This window comes from Cherax quadricarinatus, chromosome 59 (assembly GCF_038502225.1).
Source record: "Cherax quadricarinatus isolate ZL_2023a chromosome 59, ASM3850222v1, whole genome shotgun sequence".
Taxonomy (NCBI): Eukaryota; Metazoa; Arthropoda; class Malacostraca; order Decapoda; family Parastacidae; genus Cherax; species Cherax quadricarinatus.
Genome location: NC_091350.1, coordinates 15,088,843 through 15,106,561, shown reverse-complemented (window position 1 = coordinate 15,106,561; position 17,719 = coordinate 15,088,843). Strand labels below are relative to the sequence as shown.

Below are 17,719 nucleotides of genomic sequence, written 5' to 3'. Positions count from 1 at the left end.
ATGAAGACTTTCTACACTATTAACTCATAATTTTGTATTATTTTATATGTAAATATTTAGAGCCTTGTTTCTAAAGTAAAACTGGCTGATTGACTACATAGTGCATCAACAGATGGAATTGCCCGTACAGGAGCTGCTGCATTCAGTGAACTTCGCAATGCAGTGTTTGCTAAAGTTGCACAGAATTCCATCCGCAAAATTGCAAGGAATGTTTTTCTGCATCTTCATAGCCTTGATCTGAATTTTCATCTGAGTAGGCAGACTGGGGCACTGTCCAAGGCTATTGACAGAGGCAGTCGAGGAATTAACTTTGTGATGTCAGCACTTGTGTTCAATGTTGTTCCCACAATATTTGAAGTGAGCCTTGTATCAGGGATACTGGTAAGTGGTATTTTTGTATTGCTATATTTTGTATAATCATTCAGGAGCCATTGTATGTGTATGTCTTAGGCAAATTAACTAGCATATATTCCATTGGGGTATTTATTCACTCTAGTGTTTTGAAGGTTGTTTCTAGCTCTTCTGTATAGGAAAGAATTGTCATGTTTCATATTTATTTAAGTAGATTTTATTTACTTTTTTAAACCGTCAACTATTTCCCACCAAGGCAGGGCGACCCAAAAAGAAAGAAAAGCCTAAAAAGAAAAAAAAAATTTAATCATTCAACACTTTCACCATCACTCATACATAATCACTGTCTTTGCTGAGGTGCTCAGATATGACAGCTTAGACGTCCCTCCAAACTGCCAATATCCCAAACTGCTAATATCCCTCCTTTCAAGTGCAGGCATTGTACTTCCCATTTTCAGGGCTCAAGTCCGGCTAACCGGTTTCCCTGAATCCCTTCACAAAATATTAACCTCCTCATACTCCAACAGCTCGTCAGCTCCCTAAAACCATTCATCTCCATTCACTATTATCTAACATATGCAGGCTTGCTGGAAGTCCAAGCCCCTCACCCACAAAACCTCCTTTACCCCCTTCCAACCTTTTTGAGGATGACTCCTACCCCACCTTCCTTCCCCTACAGATTTATACAAGTCATTCTATTTTGTTCCATTCTCTCTAAATGACCAAACCACCTCAACCCCTCTTCAGCCCTCTGACTAATACTTATAGTAACTCCACACCTCTTCCTAATTTCCAAGCTACGAATTCTCTGCATAATATTTAAACCACACATTGCCCTTATACACAACATTTCCACTGCCTCCAGCCGCCGAGAGTAACGAAGATGGAGATACGGCGATTGACTGAGGAAAACAAGAGGATTCGTAGTAGTCCTCCTGTTTTGAGTCCTCAGGTCAAGAAGGGAACGTGGTCAGTGGCTGGACAGCATGGAACGAAGTTGACGATCAAGAAGAATGGAAAGACAAACGATGAAGAAGAAAGAGACTGCTGTGGAAACATCTAACGCATTCTCCGTGCTATCCGATGAATGTGAGTCGACTACTGGGGACGTCACGACGAATGACACCAAGGAAGGTAAGAATATTGTTGTTGTTGGAGATAGCCAGGCTAGATACATGGATAGGGCGTTCTGCTTGAAGGACAGGAGTAGGAGACAGAGGGTTTGCTTTCCTGGGGCTGGGATGGAGGACATTGTTAGCCAGCTTGACAACATCATGAACAGTAATGGGATCAATCCTATTATTTGCCTCAGTGCTGGAGGCAATGATGTAGGCAAGCATAGAAGTGAGGATTTAGTTAGAAAGTTCAGGACAACTATAGACATAATTAGGAAGAAGGAGGGCACCCTGTTATATGTGGCATTTTGCCAAGAAGAGGTGTTGGTAATGAATGGTTGTCCAGAGCAATTGGTATTAATTGTTGGCTGGATAAACACTGTAAGGATAATGCAGTACCATTCATTGACAACTGGGACAACTTCTATGGCCGAAATGACATGTATGCCAGTGATGGGGTTCACATATCCAGGGCAGGTGTGGGTTTTCTTGCTAGCTCAGTTGAGGGGGCTGTTAGGACTTTAAACTAGGATTAGTTAGAGGTATGGGTTTAGAAATGATAAATAATGAGTATGGATATATTGACTTATGCTCTGATATTAAGAATCTTAATAGTTACTGTCATGGAGTAACTCTGGGTAATGATAATTTCAGAAATTGTGTAAAAACAAAGATGAATAGGAAAAATGTGCAGAAGAAAAAACATATGATGGTATTTTATGCTAACAGTCGAAGTGCAAGAAATAAAATTAATGAATTACGTTTGGTAGCATGTGCTGGGAACTTTGATATCATTGCATTAACTGAAACGTGGTATGATTTAAAGAGTTGGGATATGATTGCTGAGTGTAATATTCAAGGGTTTAAGTTGCTCCATGTGGATAGATGTAATGGGAATGGGGGAGGAGTTGCATTATATGTTCGAGAAAATATTAATTGTTGCATAAAAACAGGTATAAAAATAGATGGAACAGTAACAGAATCTGTTTGGGTAGAGTTTGTAGAGGGTCAAGAAAAACTAATTCTAGGTGTAATATACTGACCTCCTGGTTTGGATCACGATAGAGGGAGACTTCTTTGGGACGAAATTGTTAGGGCTTCTAAACACAATAACATAGTGATAGTAGGGGACTTTAACTTTAGTCAAATTGACTGGAATTCTTTGACCGGTAATCTAGAGTCCAGTGACTTTATGGAAACAGTTCAGGACTGTTTTCTGAAGCAGTGCATAACAGAGCCTAACAGGGGTAATAATTTGCTAGACCTAGTCTTGTCAAATAAGAAAACAATCGTAAATAATCTGGAGATCACTGAAGAGCTTGACGCAAGTGATCACAAATTCATCACTTTTAGCATTAATTGGGAATGCAAGAATAATGATAATACAGTAAAAATCCCTGATTTCCGTTCTGCCGTTTATAATGGACTTAGGGAACACCTGTCTAATCTTGATTGGGGTTATCTAGCTATTGATTTTATTGACGATGATCATACTTATAATTATGAAGGGATCTGCTTTTATGATTTTTTTCTTAATAATGTACACCGTGCCCAGAGCAGATACATTCCTCGGAGAGAAATTAGGTCTAATAATAACGATCCCAGATGGGTTAACAGTAGGCTAAAGCATCTATTAGGGGAGAGAAGGGGAATTTATAGGTGCATCAGAAGAGGAGAGGTTAACCTTACTGACCAATATGCTGAGTTTAAAAGAGAAGTAAAAAATGGGATTAGAAAGGCTAAACTTTTTTTTTTTTTTTTTTTAACAAGTCGGCTGTCTCCCACCGAGGCAGGGTGACCCAAAAAGAAAGAAAATCCCCAAAAAGAAAATACTTTCACCATCATTCAACACTTTCACCTCACTCACACATAATCACTGTTTTTGCGGAGGTGCTAAGAACACAACAGTTTAGAAGCATATACATATAGATACACAACATATCCTCCAAACTGCTAATATCCAAACCCTCCTTTAGAGTCAGGGCATTGTACTCATTTCAGGACTCAAGTCAGCTATTAAAATAACCGGTTCCCTGAATTTTTTTTTTTTCCAACAAGTCGGCCGTCTCCCACTGGAGCAGGGTGACCAAAAAGAAAAATCCCAAAGAAAATACTCATCATCATTCAACACTTCACCACACTCACACATTATCACTGTTTTTAGAGTGCTCAGAATACAACAGTTTAGAAGTATATCAGTATAAGATACACAACATATCCTCAAACTGCAAACTGATCCTTCATAGATATTACCCTTCTCACACTCCAACAGATCGTTAGGTCCCAAATACATTCATCTCCATTCACTCCTATCGAACAGCTCATGCACTGCTGAAGTCAAGCCCTTGTCCACAAAACCTCCCTACCCTTCCTTCCAACCTTTTCAGGACGACCCCTACCCTTCCTTCTCCTACAGATTTAAATGCTCTCCATGTCATTCTACTTTGATCCATTCTCTCTAAATGACCAAACCACCTCAACAACCCTCTTCAGCCCTCTGACTAATCTTTATTAACTCCACACCTTCTTCTAATTTCCACACTCCGAATTTTCTGCATAATATTTACACCACACATTGCCCCAGACAGGACATCTCCACTGCCTCCAACTGCCTCCTCGCTGCTGCAATCAGAACCAAGCTTCACACCCATATAAGAGTTTGTACTACTATACTCTCATACATTCCCTTCTTTGCCTCCATAAATAACATTTTTGACTCACATATACCTCAACCACCACTGCCTTTTTTCCCTCATCAATTCTATGATTAACCATCCTTCATAAATCCATCCTGCCCACGTCAACTCCCAAGTATCTAAACATTCACTTCTTCTCTCCTCCTCCCCAATTTGATACCCAATTTTCCCTTTTCTAAATCATTTGATACCCTCATCCACTTACTCTTTTCTATGTTCGTTTTCAACTTTCTACCTTTACATACTCCCAAACTCATCCACTAACCTTTACAATTTTTCCTTGAATCTCCCATAAGCACAGTATCATCAGCAAAAATACTGTGTAAATTTCCCCATTTTGTATTTGATTCCATAATTTAATCCACCCCCTCTCCTGAACACCTAGCATTTACTTCTTTTAAAACCCCATCTATAAATATATTAAACAACCATAGTGATTACATCCTGTCTAAGACCTCTTTTCTGAAGTAGTCTCCTCTCTTCTACACTAACCTGAGCCTCACTATCCTCATAAAGCTCTTTGCATTTAGTAACTACCTATTCCCATTATGTTGCTACATCTGTACATTGCTCCCCTATCACTCTATCATATGCCTTTTCTAAATCCATAAATGCAATGAAACTTCCCTACATTTATCTAAATACTGTTCACTATATGCTTCAATGTAAACACTTCATCTAAAATCCTACATCTAAACCCCCTTGCTCATCCAATCCTCATTCTGTCTTGCCTCTAATTCTTTCAGTAAAAACCCCTACGTACACTTTCTAGTAAATTCAGAAAACTTTTCCTCTAATTTTTACAATCTCTTTTGTCCCCCTTCACTTTATATAAAGGACTATCATCTTTTGCCAACCCTAGGTCCCTTTCCCCTCTTTCTACATTTATTAAACAAAAATCCCAAACCACTCCAACACTATATCCCCTGTTTTAACATTTCTGTCTGTCCATCAGTTCCAGCTGCTTTACCCCTTTCATTCCCGTAATGCCTCCGTACCTCCCACACTTACATTCTGCTCTTCTTCCTCCTAAAAAAATGGTCCTCCGGGCCCAGTGCATAAATTACAACCTCCCTTTCTTCCTCAACTTTTTAAAAGGTTCATCAAAATATTCTCACATCTACCTAATACCCCCCTCTCCCATCTACTAACTCCCTACTCTGTTTTTAACTGCAAAATCCACCGTTCCTAGGCTTTCTTAACTTGTTTAACTCCTCAAAATTTTTCTTATTTTCTTTAAAAATTTCTTGACATTTCCTCTCACTCTATCATCTGCTCTCCTTTTGCACCTCTCACCCTCTCTTCACCTTTCTTTATCTCCATATACTCTGCTCTTCTTATAAACTTCTGTTTTGTATAAACCTCTCATAAGCTAACTTTCTCTTTTATCACCCTTTCTTCATCATTCCAAATCACTCCTCTTTCCTCCTGCCCCACCCTCCTTAACCACAAACTTCCCACATTCTAATGCTGCATTTTTTAAAACTCATCCAACCCCCTTCAACCCCCACTACTCATCTGCACTAACCACATTTCTGAATGTAACTATATCTCTTGAACTTCCTCCTCCTTGTTTATACATTTCACTTCCCTCCTTTTTTGTTGCCATTTCCTCTTGTCCATCTACCTCTTACTCTAACTGTACTACAACTAAATAATGATCCGATATATCAGTTGCCTCTATAATGTACATCCCAGCCTTCCCATCAACCTTTTATCCACAATACATAATCTAACAAACTACTTTCTTACATATTTACATCATACCTTGTTTATTTATTTATCCTCTTTTTCTTTAAAATATTACAGCTGGCCCATTATATGGGAGGTTGGTTCCAAAGGGTAACATGTGAAACAGCAGTAAATGGAACCTTTTCCCTTTTAATGCATCCCAAAAACTAATAACAAGTTTACTAACAAAATAAAGTTAGCAATAGAACAGGCATCAAAAAAAAATAAAAAGTACAATACACACAGTCCACTCATTACTTTACAAAATATTTATAGTCTTAGTCTAGGGTGGACAATGTATTTGTAGAAATCAAGTGTGTATGTGTACAATCAAAGCTACCTTACCAGGACCCCACCCCCCTACAATTCTAGGATGTTAAACATCCAGCGATAAAATGTATTACAGTTCACTCATTACTTACCTTAAAAAATGGTTTAGATGGTAGTATTTGTTTAAAATCAAGTGGGATGTGTGGAGTCAGCTGGGCTACCCTACCAACCGGGCCAAACCCACACATATATTCTATGATATTTAAACATCCAGAGGGTAAAATGTATATACAGTTCCTCATTACTACCTCAAATATTTGTAGTCTTAATGTAGGTCAGGAGTAAATAAATGAGATAGACAATAAATAGAGAGAAAAAATGAGTCGTGAGAGGGGCAGGCAGAGTTATGTAAACAAACCAGGGGAAGGTAAGTTTGTAGCAAGTGTACCCCGTCTGGTTTGTGTACAAGTTACATTTTGTACAGGTTGTCTCTACATTGATCGGTGAATTAATAAAAAAGAACATCCCTTCTCTGACACCATTTTGAGAAGAAATGAAGCTCTGAGTGAAAGGCAGTGGGAAATAAGTCACATGACTTTTTGGGTTATCCCGGTTCTCTACCATATTTGTATGTATGATAATCTATGTAACTGTATTTGTGTATACCTGGAAAAAACTTACATCAGAAAGGAAAAATTTTCTACAGTTACCCCAGTAACACATTTTCTCTTATGTTAGATTAAAAAAATTTATTCTTCTAATCACTTGTACAAGTTATCTGGCTCCCCCTCTTATATTTATGTTTATTTATTCTATTGTAGAATTTATTTATCATCTTTTATGTTATGTATCGTGTTTATTATATAATTTGAAAAAATATCATGGATGGATTAATAAAATGTGTATATTAAGTCAAAATTTCGACATTTAATGAGACTCGGTGATATTGTTATTTTTATTATCATTTCTAATATGGCGTCACTTGTGCCGTCGTCTGCTACCACATCTCACATTTATGTTTATTTATTCTACTGTGGGGTGTATTTATCTTATTTATATGTTATGCATCGTGTTTATTATTAATTTTAAAAAAAATATCATAGATGGATTAATGAAAATGTGTATATCTAATATCGACATTTAAATGACTCGATGATTATTATCATTACTAATATGACGTCTGGAGACATAAGACACTTACCGATTTTAATGTGTACCTGCATGCCAGCACAGTATGTAAGTTTATTTAGGTACACGTAGACATAAGTATAATTATCAGTATATATAAAATATGAATAACTTTAAAACTTTTAAAATTTTTGAGTTCAGAAAAAATGGAGAGACTTAGTGCTTACAGACTCACGAAGAATGTAAACAAACAGGTGACATTAGAAAGTCAGGTGGGGCGCATGAGTTTTGGTCATTTGAAATGCCGTTGGGAATGCCGTAAAGTGAAACGCCGTAAAGCGGCCCTACTGTACTTATTTCAAGTCTCTTTCTCACATAGCTCAATTAAAATCCCATTTACATTTACCTGGCACCCCAAATTTACCTACTCCCTCCACAACATTTTTCCCACTTTAGATTAAATCCCCAACCACAAGTACTCTCAATTGGTTCAAAACTCCCCATGCATTACTCAACATTTCCCAAAATCTCTCTCTCTCCTCTACACTTCTCTCTTCTCCAGGTGCATATACACTTACTATAATCCACTTTTCACATCAACCTTCATTTTCCATTCCTTGAATTAATATGTTTATAGTCCCTCTTTTCTGCCATATCTTATCCTTCAACATTATTGCTACTCCTTCTTTAGCTCTAACTCTATTTGAAACCCCTGACCTAATCCATTTATTCCTCTCTCTGAAACTCTCCACCCCCTTACTTTGTTTCACTTAAAGCCAGGACATCCAGCTTCTTCTCATTCATAACATCCCCAATCATCTCTTTCTTATCATTTACAACATCCACCACATTCAGACTTTCCCATTGCAATTTTCTTCTTCTTATTCTTTTAGTAATCTTTACAGGAAAAGAGGTTACTAGCCCATTTTCCCAGCATTTTAGTTGACTTTTACAACACGCATGGCTTTACGGAGGAAAGATTCTTATTCCACTTCCCCATGGATATAAAAGGAAAAGTATTAAGACCAAGAACTATTAAGATAAAATCAAAGGAAACTCAGATGAGTGTGTATAAATAAGCGTGTACATGTATGTGTAGGTTGACCTAAGTGTAAGTAGAAGTAGCAAGACATGCCTGTAATCTTGCATATTTATGAGACAGACAAAAGACACCAGCAGTCCTACCATCATATAAAACAATTACAGGCTTTTGTTTTACACTCACTTGGCAGGACAGTAGTACCTCCCTGGGTGGTTGCTGTCTACCAACCTACTACCCGTGACTATGAAGTTAGAGTTGCTAATGAATCAAAGACTAATCCAGGGGTTTTTTCCCAGGTGTATAGGACGAAGGTTTCAGGAAAGTAGGACCTCTGAAAATTGAGGAATGACAGCTGATGGATATGAACTGAATGTGTTCCTTATTTAATGACATTTTTTTGTCAGTTTTTACACAGGAAGATGTAAATGAGTTTCCCAGTAATTAACAATTATTTAGTTCTGATGAATTTAAATTAGCTGATATTACTGCCCACGGGGAGACATGGTTATTAAACAGTTAGACAAACTGAGCAAAATAAGTCCCGGGACTGGATGAGCTGTTTTCCAGGACTTAAGGAATGCAAGATGGAGCTTAGTCAGCCATTAGCGAGTGTGGTTTAATGCGTCCCATCCTCGTGTTGTGCCAGAGTTGTGAAAGATGGCTAATGTGGTTCCTATATTCAAATCAGGATAAGTCCGTTCCTTCAAATTACCGTCCAATAAGCCTGACATCTATAGTGGGCAAGTTATTGAATCAATTATAGCTGACATTATTAGAAGTCACCTGAAGAGCATAACTTGATAAATGAATCAGCATGGATTCACGAGAGGTTGTTCCTGCCTGACAAACTTACTGGCGTTTTTTCAATAGAACATTTGAGGCAGTTGATAGTGATAGAAATATGATATTGTTTATTTGGATTTTAGTAAAGCCTTGATAGAGTACCTCACAAGAAGACTTAGAAAAGTGGCAGCTCATGGTATAGGAGGTAAGTTCTAGCATGGATTGAGGCATGGCTTACCAATAGAAAGCAGAGTGTTACCATTAATGGGTGAAATCTGAATGGGGATTAGTCACTAGTGGCATTCCACAAGGATCAGTTTTAAGTCCCTCTTGTTCATAATTTACATTAATGACCTTGATGAAGGGGTTACGAGTGACATGAGTAAGTTTGCTGATGATACAAAATAGGCGTATAATTCCTCTGAGGAGGATAGCAATGAACTCAGGAGGATTTGGACAAATTAATGTCTTGGTCTGAAAAATGGCAGATGAAGTTCAATGTGGATAAGTGTAAGTACTAGCCCCTGGTAATGAAAATAACCTCGAAGCTATAATCTAGGTGAAGTGAGCTTGATCATACAGAATGTGAAAAGACTTGGGAGTCATGGTAGCATAAATCTAAAGCCAAGACAGCAGTGCCTTATGTGCAACAAGGCCAACAGATTACTTGGATTTATCTCCAAGAAGTATAAGTAACAGAAGTCCAAAAGTTATTTTACAGCTCTATACATCAGTAGTGAGGCCTCATTTAGATTGTCACTCAGTTTTGGTCTCCTTACTACAGGATGGATATAGACTCATTAGAGAACATTCGAGAAGAATGACTAAAATGATTTACTGTGTAAGAACCTCCTGTAGAAGATAGACTTAAAGCCTTAAATCTCCACTCTCTGGAGAGGTGTAGGAATGAGGGAGATATCCTGGAAGTGTATAAGTGGATGCGGGCATAAACAAGGGAGATATTAATAAAGTACTGAGGGTGTCGAACCAGGTAAGAACCAGAAATAATGGATTTAAGTTGGATAAATTTAGATTTAGAAAGGACATAGGTAAGTACTGGTTCTCTAACAGAGTTGTAGATACGTGGAACAGTCTTCCAGTGGGGTGATAGAGGCTAGGACCTTGGGTAGCTTTAAGAAGAGACTGGACAAATATACGAGTGGGAGGGACTGGGTTTGATTGGTGTCATTAGATGGGAGTTATTTCTTGGGTCTTTAGGTAGAGTCGTTTGATAAGGACCTGCCTCGCATGGGCCAGTAGGCCTTCTGCAGTGTTCCTCCATTCTTATGTTCTTATGAACTACCCAGTGCCAAAATAGAGTTCACAACTGACACTAGGCTCATCAGGAGCCATCTCAAACCCTTCAAATCCTTCTGTGGACACAATCTGGCCACAATTTTCTCCAATCAGAGTTCAAAGTCCTGGTAGTCACTCCCTCCCAAGCCTTACCTATAAGGCTTATGCAATGGAGAATACTGAGTGTTCTTTCCAAAACTCTCTTAGGGTCAAGTGAGTGTCTGAGGTCACATTAAAGCACCTTTCAAACATTGCTTTGGTGTAGAGTTTTTAAAGTTTTAAATGACCTGCTGGTCCATGGGCTGGAGGAGAGGAGTTGTATTTGGGGCAAGAACTTTACTGTGATGAACCCAAACTCCTTCAGAATTAGGTCATCCAAATTTGGAGGGTGACGGTGCACTGTCCATTACTAGGAGGCACTTGAGATCCAATTTCTTTTCCAGGAGGTAATTCTTCACACTAGGGCCAAACACTTCATTGACCCCTCGGCGAAAATTTTCCTCGTGACCCATGCCTTATTATTAGATCTCCAAAACACACAGTTTACTCTTCATAACATTGTTTTCTTGAACACTCTGGGATTTTAGAATGGTACACTAGTGTGAAGCTTCACTTTGAAATCTCCACTAGCATTAGCCAGAACATGAGTGTCAGCCTGTCTTTCATAGGCTTGTGTCCTGGCAGTCCCTTTTCTTCCTGAGTATGTTGGTCCTCTTTGGCATTTTCTTCCAAAGAGGCCTGTTTTATCACAATTGAACACTTGTTCAGGTTTCAGTCCTTCAGCTCTCGATGCTCCTTGAATTCCTGCACATGTTGCTCAGCGCTTTTGGTCCGAACTGGCAGCCTCACCATGCTTTATCACATGTGTATGCCATGCAGCTTCTAAATCTCTCAAACCAGCCTTTGCTGGCCTTAAGTCACATCACACTAGTTGCAGGCAATTTCTTTAAAATCGTCATAGCAACTGCAACTTTCTACAAATAAGCGACTCCATAAGACTATCTCCTGCTAATTGTTTCTCGTTTATCCACACCAATAATTTTCTCAACATCTCCAGTATTGGTGATCTCATTTTGTCAGCATATTTACCCCTTTGCAACAACAGGTTCCTTGATTTCCTTTTCTTGGCTATGATGGAAGATATGGTTGTACGGGATTTGTTATATATCTGGCAGTTGCCCACATATGCGCCACTTTCATATTGTTCAATGATGTTTTTCTTAAATTCACTCGTATTTCTCACCTTCTTTACAAAGGCTTGGCACTAGGAGCTTTCTTTGGAGCCATGGTAGCTTATTTAGCACTTGCAAGCACTAAAATGAGTGGAATATTGTGAAATATTCGTATGAACACATGAGGGACTGTCGCTCACTGGTAAACATGTGCACTGGCTGGGAGGAGGCAGAGCGGCTCAGAGCGTGAGTCGCATCCAGGGCGAAGGGCGAGTTAACGGACCATTTGCGAGCCAATGTTTGAGCGAAATAATGGGACTATTTCTGAAATGGGCGACTTTCAGGCCGGACGATTATTGAGGACCACTGTATGACAGGAGAAGGGATTACCAGCCCCTTGCTCTGGCATTTTAGTCCCTCTTACAACACACATGGCTTCGGGAGGAAGAATTCTGTTCCACTTCTCCATGGAGATAAGAGAAATAACAAGAACAAGAACTGGAAGAAAATAGCAGAAAATCAGGAGGGTGTGTATATCGATGGAACCTCAAGTTTGAACTTAATCGTTGAGGAGCTAGTTCTAAATTTGAAAAATCTGAAATTCGAGCAATATTTCCCATAAAAATAATGGAAATACAATTAATCCGTTCCAGAAACCCAAAATATTCACAAAAAAATACATTTTATTGAGATTAATTACTGTTTTACATACACACAACAAATGCTATAGTCTTTAATTATGTATAGTAATATAAAATAACATTTTTACTTACCTTTATTGAAGATTGGTGATGGCATCTGGAAGATAGGGAGGAGGAGAGAGGGAGTTGGGGTTATTGTTTGGAAGGAGAACCCCCTCCATGAGGACTTCCGATTATCAAACCCCTCTCTGGGGTTGCTTCCTTCTCTGTATTTTAATGCCACTGAGGACCAGCTTGAGTCATTGGATCCCAGTCTCACAAAATAACTGTCTACAGTCCTCTGTTTCTCACAAAATAACTGTCCACAATCATCTGTTTGTCTCACAAAATAACTCCACAGTTGTCTGTTTGTCTCACAATAACTGTCACAGTCATCTGTTTGTCTCACAAAAATTGTCCACAGTTGTCTGTTGTCTCACAAAATAACTGTCCACAGTCCTCTGTCACATGTGGCAAGCTCAACAAGCCTCCTCCAGTCTCATACTTCTGTATTATTTCCTTCTTCACATCTTCACTTTCTTTACCACAGGAAGTACTGCTAGCAGTTTCTTTGGGCCCATGCAACTTATTTCCACAGCCCCACAAGCACTAAACACAATTAAATAATCGTAAAATGTGTGAATGAGATCGCAGGTTAGTGTTCACTCAAGCATAAACAAAGCTAGACTGCTCACGCGCCTCTGTGAGATCCGGACAGAGCGGGCCAGCGGATAGGTCCGTACGGCGGTCCGAAAATAGGCGCGTTCGATAATAGGGACACGTTTGTCGAAAAATGGTCTTATTTTAAGACGTTCGATATGTGATACGTTCGATTTTTGAGGTTCCACTGATATGCTTGTCACGTATGTGTGTGTGACCTAAGTGTAAGTAGAAGTAGCAAGAGCATTACCTGTAATATTGCATATTTATGAGATAGACAAAAGACACCAGCAATCCTACCATCATGTATAACAATTACAGGCTTTACGTTTTACACTCACTGGCAGTTCAGTAGTACCTCCCTGGGTGGATGCTGTCTACCAACCTCTACCTTTAACTCAGTAAATGTATTCCCCTATAATTTTTAAAATCTTCTTGTCCCTCTTCCCTTTATATAAAAGGAACTATACATACTCTGCCAGTCCTAGGTACCTTCCCTCCTTCATACATTTTTTTTTTTTTTTTTTTATCACGGCGATTCCCACCAAGGCAGGGTGGCGAAAAAGCCACCATCATTCACTCCATCACTGTCTTGCCAGAGGGTGCTTTACACTACAGTTTTTAAACTGCAACATTAACACCCCTCCTTCAGGTGCAGGCGCTGTACTTCCCATCTCCAGGACTCAAGTCTGGCCTGCGTTTCCTGAACCCCTTCATAAATGTTACTTTGCTCACTCCAACAGCACGTCAAGTATTAAAAACCATTTGTCTCCATTCACTCCTATCAAACACGCTCACATGCCTGCTGGAAGTCCAAGCCCCTCACTTTCAAAACCTCTTTACCCCCTCCTCCCAACCTTTCCTAGGCGCCCCTACGCCTTCCTTCCTGCAGACTGATACACTCTTGAAGTTATTCTGTTTGCTCCATTCTCTCCACATGTCGAACCACCTCAACAACCTTCCTCAGCCCTCTGGACAACAGTTTTGGTAATCACACCTCCTCCTAACTTCAAACTCCGAATTCTCTGCATTATATTCACACACACATTGCTCTCAGACATGACATCTCCACTGCCTCCAGCCTTCTCCTCGCTGCAACATTCATCACCCACGCTTCACACCCATATAAGAGCGTTGGTAAAACTATACTCTCATACATTCCCCTCTTTGCCTCCAAGGACAAAGTTCTTTGTCTCCACAGACTCCTAAGTGCACCACTCACTCTTTTTCCCTCATCAATTCTATGATTCACCTCATCTTTCATAGACCCATCCGCTGACACGTCCACTCCCAAATATCTGAATACGTTCACCTCCTCCATACTCTCTCCCTCCAATCTGATATTCAATCTTTCATCACCTAATCTTTTTGTTATCCTCATAACCTTACTCTTCCTGTATTCACTTTAATTTTCTTCTTTTGCACACCCTACCAAATTCATCCACCAATCTCTGCAACTTCTCTTCAGAATCTCCCAAGAGCACAGTGTCATCAGCAAAGAGCAGCTGTGACAACTCCCACTTTGTGTGTGATTCTTTATCTTTTAACTCCACGCCTCTTGCCAAGACCCTCGCATTTACTTCTCTTACAACCCCATCTATAAATATATTAAACAACCATGGTGACATCACACATCCTTGTCTAAGGCCTATTTTTACTGGGAAAAAATTTCCCTCTTTCCTACATACTCTAACTTGAGCCTCACTATCCTCGTAAAAACTCTTCACTGCTTTCAGTAACCTACCTCCTACACCATACACTTGCAACATCTGCCACATTGCCCCCCTATCCACCCTGTCATACGCCTTTTCCAAATCCATAAATGCCACAAAGACCTCTTTAGCCTTATCTAAATACTGTTCACTTATATATTTCACTGTAAACACCTGGTCCACACACCCCCTACCTTTCCTAAAGCCTCCTTGTTCATCTGCTATCCTATTCTCCGTCTTACTCTTAATTCTTTCAATTATAACTCTACCATACACTTTACCAGGTATACTCAACAGACTTATCCCCTATAATTTTTGCACTCTCTTTTATCCCCTTTGCCTTTATACAAAGGAACTATGCATGCTCTCTGCCAATCCCTAGGTACCTTACCCTCTTCCATACATTTATTAAATAATTGCACCAACCACTCCAAAACTATATCCCCACCTGCTTTTAACATTTCTATCTTTATCCCATCAATCCCGGCTGCCTTACCCCCTTTCATTTTACCTACTGCCTCACGAACTTCCCCACACTCACAACTGGCTCTTCCTCACTCCTACAAGATGTTGTTCCTCCTTGCCCTATACACGAAATCACAGCTTCCCTATCTTCATCAACATTTAACAATTCCTCAAAATATTCCTTCCATCTTCCCAATACCTCTAACTCTCCATTTAATAACTCTCCTCTCCTATTTTTAACTGACAAATCAATTTGTTCTCTAGTTTTCTTAACTTGTTAATCTCACTCCAAAACTTTTTCTTATTTTCAACAAAATTTGTTGATAACATCTCACCCACTCTCTCATTTGCTCTCTTTTTACACTGCTTCACCACTCTCTTAACCTCTCTCTTTTTCTCCATATACTCTTCCCTCCTTGCATCACTTCTACTTTGTAAAAACTTCTCATAAGCTAACTTTTTCTCCCTTACTACTCTCTTCACATCATCATTCCACCAATCGCTCCTCTTCCCTCCCGCACCCACTTTCCTGTAACCACAAACTTCTGCTGAACACTCTAACACTACATTTTTAAACCTACCCCATACCTCCTCGACCCCATTGCCTATGCTCTCATTAGCCCATCTATCCTCCAATAGCTGTTTATATCTTACCCTAACTGCCTGCTCTTTTAGTTTATAAACCTTCACCTCTCTCTTCCCTGATGCTTCTATTCTCCTTGTATCCCATCTACCTTTTACTCTCAGTGTAGCTACAACTAGAAAGTGATCTGATATATCTGTGGCCCCTCTATAAACATGTACATCCTGAAGTCTACTCAACAGTCTTTTATCTACCAATACATAATCCAACAAACTACTGTCATTTTGCCCTACATCATATCTTGTATACTTATTTATCCTCTTTTTCTTAAAATATGTATTACCTATAACTAAACCCCTTTCTATACAAAGTTCAATCAAAGGGCTCCCATTATTATTTACACCTGGCACCCCAAACTTACCTACCACACCCTCTCTAAAAGTTTCTCCTACTTTAGCATTCATACATTTATTAAACAACTTCATACATAAATGTAACTTCATACATTTATTAAACAAAAATACCAACTACTTTACAGTATTCCCCCTGCTCTTAACATTTCTGTCATGATCCTGTCCAGTTCCTTTCATTCTACGTAATGCCTCGCTGATCTCCCCCACTCTCATATCCTGCTCTTGTTCACTCCTAAAAGATGTTATACCTCTCTGGCCAGTGCATGAAATAACTGCCTCCCTTTCTTCATCGATGTTTAAAAGTTCTTCAAAATATTCCTGCCATCTACTGAATACCTCCAGCTCCCCATCTACTAACTCCCCTACTCTGGTTATAACTGACAAATTCATTCATTCCCTAGGCTTATTAACCTGTTTATCTCACTCCAAATTATTTTCTTATTCTCAGCAAAATTTCTTGACATTGCCTGTCCCACTCTATCATTTGCTCTCCTTTTGTACTCTCTCACCACTCTTTTCACCTTTCTTTTAATCTCCATATACTCTTCCCTTCTTATATCACTTCTGCTTTGTAAAAACGTCTCATAAGCTATCCTTTTCTATTTTATTGCACCCTTTACCTCATCATTCCACCAGTCATGCATCTTTCTTCATGCATTCATTCTCCTATAGCCACAAACTTCTGCCCCCACATTCCGACACCATTATAGTATGCTCCTTGCTTAGCAACAAATTTGTTTACCAACGTGGTCTTGGGGATGGAACTCTTTCATTAAGCGAGGAAAGGCTGTATTTTGACTACTCGATAAAGTGATTGGAAATTGGTAATTTGGCCAATTTCACATAAAGTTCAAAATATTCTTATTTCACAAATAGGGTCCAGAATAAACAATGCAAACATTTCTGGCACTAAAATAACATTTCCTCTGTTTATTAGTTATGTTTCCAGGCTTTACACATGAATTCCATTTTGATTTTTTATTCACATGAATTTTTATTCACATCAAAAAATAGAAGATTTACTGTCATGCAATATTGTAATAAAGTGTTTAAATAATATCAGTGCATTTGTGAAAGCACATTAGACCCACCAGCTGACGTGTATTGGACGCGTGATGTGATTTGTTTACTCTTGAATATCAGCAAAAATCGAACATTTTCACTACTTTAAGCTCAATTTCAAGCTATTTTCAGTACTAAAACCCATCAAAATTATCGCTATCAAACGAGACCAAGAAGCCACGAATACAACCTTAAAAACCATACGAAAATACTCCACAAAGTCACTGTTTTAACCCTTTCAGGGTCCGTCCCGTAGATCAACGGCTTTACGTTCAGGGTCCAAACCGTAGATCTACGTCATGAGCTCAGCTCACTCTGATAAACTGTGAGTGGTAAATTTGGGCCTAGATATGAGAAAATACATCTATGTGGTATGTGTGCACCACATAAAACAAATCCTGCAGCACACTGTGTATAATGAGAGAAAAAAAACTGAGACCATGATTTTCGATTAAAACAGCGACTTTGCAGTGTTTTTTCGTTTGTTTTTTATAGTTGTATTTGTGATTTCTTGGTCTCATTTGATAGAATGGAAGACATATTACAGAAATAGAGATAAT

The 17,719-nt window shown here is 39.0% G+C and overlaps 1 protein-coding gene across 1 annotated transcript in view; it reads left to right on the top strand.

The window, feature by feature from the left end:
- ABCB7 (ATP binding cassette subfamily B member 7) overlaps positions 1-17,719 on the top strand; it is a 178,017-nt gene that overhangs the window by 81,518 nt on the left and 78,780 nt on the right. Inside the window, exon 3 of the mRNA XM_070097822.1 lies at positions 113-381. Within this exon, the coding sequence (XP_069953923.1) occupies positions 113-381 (269 nt within the window). The remainder of the gene's footprint in view (positions 1-112; positions 382-17,719) is intronic.